The sequence below is a fragment of the Gekko japonicus genome, unplaced genomic scaffold (genome assembly GCF_001447785.1).
Source record: "Gekko japonicus isolate JY-2015 unplaced genomic scaffold, Gekko_japonicus_V1.1 scaffold136, whole genome shotgun sequence".
In the NCBI taxonomy this organism is placed as follows: domain Eukaryota; kingdom Metazoa; phylum Chordata; class Lepidosauria; order Squamata; family Gekkonidae; genus Gekko; species Gekko japonicus.
Window position 1 is genome coordinate 93429 of NW_015177012.1, and position 9487 is coordinate 102915.

Below are 9487 nucleotides of genomic sequence, written 5' to 3' on the forward strand. Positions count from 1 at the left end.
GCCCCGTGCAGCAGAAGTGACCACAGCCTACCATTTCTGGATGCTGGCAACAGGAGTCTGGACGCCTGGGCCTGCCATTTCCTGTCTCCCTTGGCCTGGATACTGCCATCACAGGTGGAAGACGGCACTCCACCGCTGCCTAGCCACAGTGGCATGAGTAACTCTAGCTGCCCTTGGCTATCAGAATGCTAAACTATGTCTCACAAAGGGCACATGGTTGACACGGAAAGGAGCAGCTCCGTGTTGCCTCCTCGTATTTCTCTGATAAAAGAAGGCCTGGGTGGATGAATGGAAAGCAACAGTGGCTAGGACCGGCCACTGTTCTCTCGCCTGCTCTCATCACCTTCCGCCAGGGTGGCAGGGTTCCCAACTGCCTCTGAAAATGTTGGGAGATTTGGGGCCCCGGTGCCTGGGGAGAGCAGAGTTTGGAGACACTGGGATGTCACTTCTCAATGACTCTCTAGGCTCTATCTTTCCTAAATATTCCCTCTATCTTTCCTAAACATTTCCTCTTTCTTTCCTAAATATTCCTTCTACCTTTCCTAAATATGCCCTCTGTCTTTACCATAGAGATTAAAGGAACTTCCTAGGGCATCATTATGTGGATGACATTTTTGTCCTGCTTCTCAGTTCCTTGGAGACAGGAAATTGGAGCTGGGGGGTGGGAAAATCCCCACTCCAGGTGGGTAAATGGGAGGCATACTGAGTGGGGGGTCTGCCAGGTAGCCCTTGAAAACCCTTAAGAGCATGACAAGATTTGCGGGAAGGAACAAAACAGGAGAATTAAGAGTATTTCTGATCAGTGGACAATTGTCGACTGTAAAGAGAAGATAGGCGGTGGACATCTTTGGCCAACGATGTGCCAAGCTAGGCATCATGGGGTACGATGGAGAGGGGCAGCTCTGTGATGCAACATCACTAGGCCCAGGGCTTCCCTGCTCCAGTTCTGTTTACCAGCTGCTGCCTGTGAGGAGTGGGAGCACAGCCACATCCCACCACGTGCCTTCTTTCGCTACACATGAGGGTAATGTGCTCCATGGCAGCCCCACACTCTTCCTAACGTCTAGTTGCATACAGAAAGTCAGAAATGGTCGGGAGCTCGTGGCCGATTTTCAAAACCTTGATTTCTCCAGCAATGAAAATCACAAGTTTCTGGCCGAATGCTAGAGCATCCCCTGGCAATATGCCTAGCATGATGATGGCAGCTCCAGGTGATGTCATCACAGCGCGCTACGCATTCACACCAGAAGACCCTGATGAAGAAGCTCCGCCCCCCCCTGCCAGCAGCAGGTAGGGACCTGACAACCCTACCGGGAAGCTTCCCTTTTACACAGCCGACAGACGGGATTCGCTGCCACAATATATGGCAACAGCCACTCGCTGACATGTTTTTTACGAAATAGATCCAAGAAGTGTCAGCTTCTGAGTAGCTGTTAGCTGTGGCAGTGCAATGGGACCTCCAGGCACAGAGGCAGTCTACCTCTGGATATCAGATTCCCGGAGCCCGACAACAGAGCGAGGCCACTGTCAGCTTGGTGGTTTGCGCATGCGTGTCCCAGAGCTATTGGGTTGCTTAATGTCAGGATGCGGGACCATCGCCAAGGCAACCTTCAAGGCAAAGGCCTTGATACCAACCTACCCCCACCCCCACTGACCGCTCCTCTATTGCAAACTCCTCTTCCCATGAAGCCGCTACCGAAAGGGCACACTCGGTTTGCCTAGGAAGCTAGGACTTTTGCTGGCTGCTAGAGACAGTGGCTGGCTACCAAGTCGGGGCGAAACTGGCACCTCCCCCAGAAGCAAGTTTCTCTCTTGCTCGTGTGGGAACTCTGAATGCTTCCAAGCAAAAAGGGGGGGGACCTTCACGGGGTGGTAGCTGAGTGGCAAAGATACCCCTGCTTCCTTGACCCGTGGCAATTTATGCATCCAATGGAGTGGACTGGAGACGGTGACCCTTGTGGCCAGGAAGTATTCTCCCCCCCTCCGCTTCCAATTGAACACCAAAATGGCTGCCACGCTCATATCCAAGTTGTGTCTCTGGGTGAGGCTTCCTGCATTCGTTTCGCCCACCCCCGTCCCCGAAACCCAGGGTTTGGCCTCCCCCTTTCAGCTTACGTGAGACCGTTCTGCAGTTTTGGTGGCCTACCACCCGAGATCCTATGCTAAGGCTCTTACCGCATCGGCAGCCATCTTTATTGCCTCCTGCAGTCCATAGAGCCTCCCTGCCACCAGGTAAACCCCCGCTGTCCATATCGCGCAGGCCTCATGGACCCAGTGCTCTTGCGTGTCTCCAACCGGCTCCGGAGGCGGCGACTCGGCTTTGCCACATTCATGCCTCCTGGGCTTCTCGGCAGCTGCCGCCGCTGCCGCCGCCGCCTCCTCTCCCTCTGTCCTCTCATCGCAGCAGTAGCAGCTTTGTAGTTTCCTAAACATCCCCCTCGAACTGGAGCGGAGAGCGCTCTGTTTCGCTGAGTCAGCGCCACTGTCCAACCTTGGCGGCTTTCCACCCGGCGCACTCGTCGCACAATTATTATCTGTCGCTTTGAGCAGTCGATCTGCCAGGGAAGGTGAAGGAGGCTCCTCGGCCACCCCCTCCACTTTGATCTTCTCTTTCATCCTCGACTTCTTCTTCGGCAGGCAGTCCTCGGGATAATACGGCCCGCAGAGGTCCCCTTGGTCTTTATAATTGGCTGGGTTCTGGCACAGGCAGCAGACCAAGCAGGTGGCGTTGAGGGTCTTGGAGACCACCGGGCCGAGGTGCATGGTGGACGACAGAGGTAGGATCGCCTGGGGCTGCAGTTGGGCAGTCCTCAAAAGCCCGCCCTGACCGGATGAAGAGCGTTGCTCGTTGTGGAGCTTGGCCTCTTCGGCTGGGCCGTTGACAATGGTGCAGGTGGTGACAAACTCATCCCGTTTCTCGACTCGGACATACGGGGAGAAAGGGGGCGCCCGGCTATCTGCCCGCAACCGCTTGCATGACACGTACTTCAGCCGGATTTCTGGCTCGGCGGGGCTCAGCAGTGGGGTCTGCTGCTGGTGCCGCCTCTTGGCCCGGCTCTTACACCTCGACGGCACGCTTTTGGCCTTCCGGCGGCTCAGGCGCTTCCTTTGTCTCTTCGTGTAGCCGTTATAGTTGGAGTGGTTGGCGCGCTGCTTCTGTGCCCGGGTTTGGGCCTGGGAGGCTTTCCCCTCTGAGCTCTCGGCGTTGCTGAAGCCTTTGTCCTCGGCCTTGGGTTTCTTCCCCTCTCTTTGTCTCTCTTCTGCTTTCCCTCCCGCCCCCGCCGCCGCTGCCTTCTCTCTGGACACCAGGAGCAGAGCGGGGCTCAGGTGAGGGCACTTGTCCAAGCTAATTTTGGCTGTCCGGAAAGCCGCGGCTTTCCCTTTTCTGTTCCTTTTCTTGGGCAGCAGGCCGGTGCCGCTGGCAGCCATGCTGTCGCTGCTGTGCTGCAGCGTCTCGGGAGATGAATAGGCCTCACCCTTGAAACAGTTGGAGGACAGTTTCTTACTGTTCATTAGTTTCCCTCTGAAGGATCTGTTGTTCGGGTTTCTGCATAATTGCTCGGCTGCCGGAGCGGCGGGAGCCTTTTGTGACACGGCTGGGTTTAATGGTCTGGCTTCCCCCACTGCTGGGGTTACGCTTGCATTCTTTGAGGCCTGCTCCCTCTCCGGTAGGGAAGGGCTCAGAGGATTACTGTGCGAGGTGGCGGCGACAGCGATGGCGGCCGAGACAGCCGCGGCGGTGGTTTTGCAGGCGAACTTTTTCAGATTGGGAGAGGTTATCTTCTGGACGATGGCCTCCAGCTTCAGGCCCCTGCCTTTCCTCGGGGGCAGCACTTTTGTCTTGATGGCCCCCTGAAAGGCGGCGCGGGAGGTTATTTTTATGCAGACGGCAGGGGCTTCTTTCGCCGGAGGGGATTTCATCAACGCTTCACAGGGATTCTTGGAAGCCACTTTTGCTTTGGGGGCCATGGGGAGTCTCTTCAGCAAGCCAGGATCCGCTTCGGGCTTTTCGTCCTTCTCGATGCCGCTCTGACTACTGCTCCTCAAGACCAGGTTCCTTTTCTTGGCAGGAACCGGGGGGATGAAGGCAGACTTCCTTTTCAAGGCATGAAGTGGCCGCTCGGACAATTTGGTGCCGATCCCAGGCCTGGCTTTAGTCAGCTTCATTCTCTTGCCCAGTTTGCTCTCTTTTGGAGGCTGGCTTTGAGGGCTCATTTTGCAAGGCCCGGGCAGGTGGTTGTTGGGATGGAGCTTCTTGCTCGGTTTTCCATTCTTGAGCCCCGCGTCCATGGCGCTTTTCTCTCTCCTTCGCTTGGTGCAGAACACCTCCTGAGTCCGGGTGCGGGAGCGCAGGATCATGGACTGTTGATCTTTCGCTTCCGTCTCTTGCAGATCAGCTTCTTTGGCCTTCTGACCAGCCGGGTCGTCATTCTGCACCATGTCGGGGACTAGTGAAGGAGCTGGATCGCTTGGCTTTGGAGAAGGCTTCCCGTTGGCCTTCCTGGCTTTGAAAGCAACTCTTGGTTTCAGAGCACAAGTCGTCTTCTTGCCCAGCTTTTCTTGAAGGGCCGAGGCCTTGGAGCCTTCCAGAGGATCGGGCATCCTGGGTTCGGTCAGGGCAGTGAACGAGCGAGTGCACATCCGAGCTGGCAAGCCCTCCGCTGGAAACCTTGGCGTCTGCCCGTGGGCGTTCTTACTTGGCATTTCAATCAGATTGTTTGGCCCTGCACATGTGTTGGCCACCATGCCAGCTGCCTGGGTGGCTGTACACGGGCTTGCCATGGGCTTCTCCAGTTCTTCTCCCCCCAACAACCTGCTGGGGACTTTCTTGCTCCGAAGACTTTTGCCCATAGAGGTCGGTTCTGAGACGCTGAGAACCTTTTCTGGAGGCGCTGGTTTCTCTGCCGGCAAGGCTGCTGGCGTCTCCATCTTTTCGAGAAGGGCCTCTTCACCTCCCGCCACCTCCTCCTCTGGCTTCAAGTGAGACAGAGAAGATTCAAACCAACTTTTCACCTTAGTTTCGGTCCCAACCGCTGGGCCTAAAAGGATGACGGACTGATCTGACAAGTGAGACGACGGAGCCGTATTCTCCTTCTCCACCGTGTTTGCCGATTCTTCTGCCGAACCGGGCGTTTCTTGGAGGGAGAGAGCTGGGGCATTCTCAGCAGGCTTGGGCGTGAATGCATCGTAGGTCATCGATTTCTGCTCAGATCCAGCTAGATCACACAGAGAGGAATACTCTTCCGGTTCCAAATCAGATTCTTTCAAGTCTGGCGAGGACATCATTGGGAGTTCGCTGAAGTCTCCTCCCGAACAGGAGTGCCTCGTTGTGTCCTCGAGCCAACGCTCGTTGGCTGCTCTAGTGGCCTCATCATACGTTAAGTTCTCGCCCTTGTTGGCTTGCTGCTGACTGAACATCTCAGGGTGTTCGGTCTCAGCCGGCTGTTCACTGTCGCAAAGGCTGAGGCAGCAAGGGTTTTTCTTCTCCTCGCAACTCTCGCTCAGCTTGCCGGAAAACAAACTCTTGGGGAGGTCTGAGGCCTGAAGGCTCGACCCGAGCTCTTTCCACGTGTCGCTGAGGTTCTCGTCTGGCCAGTCAAAATTCTCCATGGCATTTTCGGAGCCCACCGAATTGGCCGTGGCGTTTGAGTAGCAGCTGAAGGTCGTGGCTTCGGAGCTGGAGGTGACAGTGGAGATGTTGGGTTTGGCAGGGTATCCTACCGAGCTGGTTGTTTTTATGGAACTCTTGGTATCTGCTGCTGTAAATGCCACCTGGGAGTTGTCGTAGACCTCCTCAGTGAAGTTCTTTTGGTTGTTCCCTCCCAAGGTTTTATCTAACTTCAGAGGTTCTGTGAGGGTACTTGAGTCCCCCTGGTTGGACCATGGGCTCTTGACCACCGAGTCCAGGCAGGTTCTATGATTCTGGAAGGGGGATTTGTCAGGGTCTTTACTTGGCACGGGAGAACTGGCCCAGGCTTTGTCTGCTTTCTCATTGATAGCATCTTGCAAACCGATGATTTCAGACGCAAGCTCCTCTTGGGAAAGGGCACTGAGGAGCAGTCTGGGGCAGTCCCTCTCACTGGCAACAAACTTGGTAAAGGTGTCCAGCGGCAGGCTGGTGTGGATGCTTTGGAAGGAGTCGTCCGACTTGGTCGACATGTCATCTGGAGACGTCACCGAGCACGTGGAGACAGACTCGGGTTTGGTCTTGGAGTTGCTGTTGACGCGGGCCGGGCTGCGGCTTTGATTACAGTACAGGAAGCCCCTCTCCAGTTGGTCTTCAGACCCGCTGAGGTAATCAGCCTCCTGGGTTTCGGCATGGACAGACTGCGGGGTACTGAGGGGGTCAGGAGTCCCCGCTTGCTCCGTGGAGTAATTATTACCTTCCGGGCTGCAGTGCTGGCTTTTGAGCTGCTCCGGGGTCCTAGGGGAATTCTTGAGAGCTTTCTTCTGCGCCATCCCCGCGGACTTGGAGAGCAGAAGCTGCTGGACCGTGTTGGAAATGTTCTCGACTTGAGAGGTGAGGGCGCTCAGGCTTTGGAGGCTCAGATCTGACAGGAGGTTCTCCGGGATCTTCTCCTTCTGCAGGTTTTTGCAGTTCCCAGCGGGTTGAGTGTCTGGGCTTGCCCCGTCCGTCGGCGAAGGGTTCAGCAAAGGCATGAAGTGGCTGTGGTCGGCGAGGCTGGCCGGGAATGCCCCCGTGCTCAGAGACTGCTGGCTGTATTGGAAGTTCTCCAAGTTAGGCATCAACGGGGAAGGGGTGGAACTATATGAGGGCGACCGGCCGACCGAACGGGCCGGGGAATGGCTGGAATTGGGGCTGAAGGTTTGGTAATACTGGTCCGGCGTCCTCACCGGAGCATCGGCTTGGCAGTAGCTCTGACCCGGCTGGTTGTAATGTTGGTACTTGGCCAGGCTTTGATAGTGAAGTGCTTCCTGCGCATGATGCCTCCCTTGCAGGGACTGTTGCTGCTGCTGCTGCTGCTGCTGTTGTTGTTGCTGCTGGTCGTAGCTGATACGGTTAGCCTGGTAGCCGTGCAGGCTCTGGACCCTTTGCCCAGCTGGCAAGGTAGCGGCATTTCCAAGAGCCCTTTCGTGTGGTGGTGGCGGCGGTGGCGGCGGCGCAGAGGGAGCGTTACAGCTTTTGTAGGAATGTGTCACTTGGCTCCCGCTTTGGACAGACGAATACGTCGAGGAGGGCGGGAATGACTGGGAATGTTGGGGGAAGTGGGTGCCCTGTGGAAACGGCATGGGGGAAGAGACATCGTTCTGGAGCTTCTGCCGGGGGAGCTTGGGATATGTCAAGGTTGATGGCGGTGGCGGTGGCGGCGGCGGCTGCTGCTGCGGGAGGTGTAAGGAGTGAGTTCGGAACGGGAGCTGAGGGGCTTGCTCGTGGTACTGCCTGTTACCCGAGGGAGCGGCCGTCTTTTTCATCAAGTTCTCCTCATACTTAGCCACTCCTCCCGGTAAAGGCTGCGGGGGCGGCGGTGGCTGCTGCTGCTGCGACCCCCAGGCCTGCAGGCCTTCCTCCCCGGAATAGCGGGCTGGGTAGGGGCTGTTCTCTTGGACGGTGTAATTTGGAAAGGACGACGGCCTGCCCTGCAGCTGCTGGCCACGTAATTGCTTGCTTCCCCGGTGGTACTTCTCCACGGCGCTGTTCTCGCCGTACCCTTGGTAAGGCAGCTGCTGGGGCTGCGGCGGCTGGCCATAGTACTCCTTCGCCACCAGCCGCTGCCGTTCACAGTGCGGGCCGGCTTGGCTGTGATGTCTGTAATTCTCCAGGCGTGATGAATCTTGCGAAGGAGTCGGCTGGTAGTTCGGCTGGTTGCCGTGGAAACCACACCTTTCGCGAAAGGACTGCATGGCCGGGCGTCGTTATCTACGGAGAGAAGCAGAGAGACAAACCGATTCAAATGACGGCCTCTTTTTCTCCCCCCCCCCGCCATCTCCCCGCTTATATATTTTTGGTTGGGCTGCTTTTCCAACGAGTGAAACAAAAACACAACACAGTGCGGGGGCTGGCTTTTTTTTTTTTGGAAAGGCCACCGCTGTCAAAATCTGGCTCTGTGCAACACTCTGACTCAAAACAAGGGAGAGGGGAGGACAGCCGTGTCTCTTGATTTCCGTCACCAGTGACTTTCTGCTCAATCGGGACAATACTGAAACTTGGAGGGAGCCACTGAGACCCGGATGAGTCCGGGAGAGGAGGGAGCTTGTGCTCACACTGGTACATTCTGATTCCCTCCTCGATAACCTTCCTCCGCATATGTTCGCCCACCCTCCACCGCCTCACAAATGAAAATGGGGGCATGCTCATAAATGTGCGAGGTGGTGGATGCTCCTTCGCTGGCCATTTTCAAGCGGAGGCTGGATGACCCTCTTTCGGGGATGTTGTAGGTATGTAGGACTATCTTTTGGCTATGCTCCTGCAGAGTGCAGGGGGTTGGACTAGATGACCTGCAAAGTCCCTTCCAACTCTAACATTGTATGATTCTGTGATTCTATGAACACTTCGCAAAACCCCACACCTTCCCACCATCTACACACACGAAACTGCCTTATACGGAATCAGGCCTTTGGTCCATCGAGGTCAGTATGGTCTACTCGGACTGGCAGTGGCTCTCCAGGGTCACAGGCGGAGGTCTTTCACATCGCCGAACACCTGATCCTGGCAGCAGGTGGGGGTCTTTCACATCACCCACTACCTGATCCATTTAACCTGAGATGACAGGGATTGAACCCAGGACCCAAGACCTTCTACATGCCAAACAGATACTCTACCGCTGAGCCACAGCCCCTCCCTGAACACAAAGGTCAGTATTGTCTACTCAGAGAGACAGCAGATCTCCCAGGTCTTAGGATCTTTCCTGTCACCCATCACCTGATATCTGATTCCTTTAATTGGAGATGCCGGGGATTGAACCTGGGATCTTCATGCCAAGCAGAGGCTCTACCACCAAGCCATGGCCCTTCCTCAAGATAGGTCCTTACTTTCTGCTTGTTGTGTACTACTCCGTACTTTGCTGTTGGCTCTCTTGGACAGATTTAAAGGCCAAGAGGGTTTTTATGTTGTTCCGGTTCCAAACAATATTTGCAAGAAGACGTTGTTCTACATTATGTGATTTCAGCGATGGCAGTATGAGAAACGGGAGGCTATGCACTGCTGGGGACGTTAAACGCTCACGAGACCGACATTTCCAAAACACGTACACAAAATGCATCCATAGGGTTGCCAGCCTCCAGGTGGGGTCTGGATATCTCCTGGAATTACAAACGATCTCCAGAAGATAGAGACCAGTCCCCGATAAAAACAGCTGCTTTGGAGGGGAGGGTCTTTGGCATTTCCCTCCCCAAGCTCCACCTCCAAATCTCCGGGAGCTTCCCCAACCTGGAGCTGGTAACCCTTATTTCTGAACTTCTAGAGAGGAATCTAGTATCTCACAGGAAGAAGAAGAAGAGGAGGAAGAAGAGGAGGAGGAGGAGATTA

At 55.7% G+C, this 9487-nt stretch overlaps 1 protein-coding gene across 1 annotated transcript in view; it reads right to left on the reverse strand.

Annotated features, from left to right (window-relative positions):
* Nucleotides 1-7863, reverse strand: part of RAI1 (retinoic acid induced 1) — a 31483-nt gene extending 23620 nt beyond the window's left edge. The window contains exon 1 of the mRNA XM_015427665.1: nucleotides 2176-7863. Within this exon, the coding sequence (XP_015283151.1) occupies nucleotides 2176-7863 (5688 nt within the window). The remainder of the gene's footprint in view (nucleotides 1-2175) is intronic.
* Nucleotides 7864-9487: the final 1624 nt, after the last annotated feature.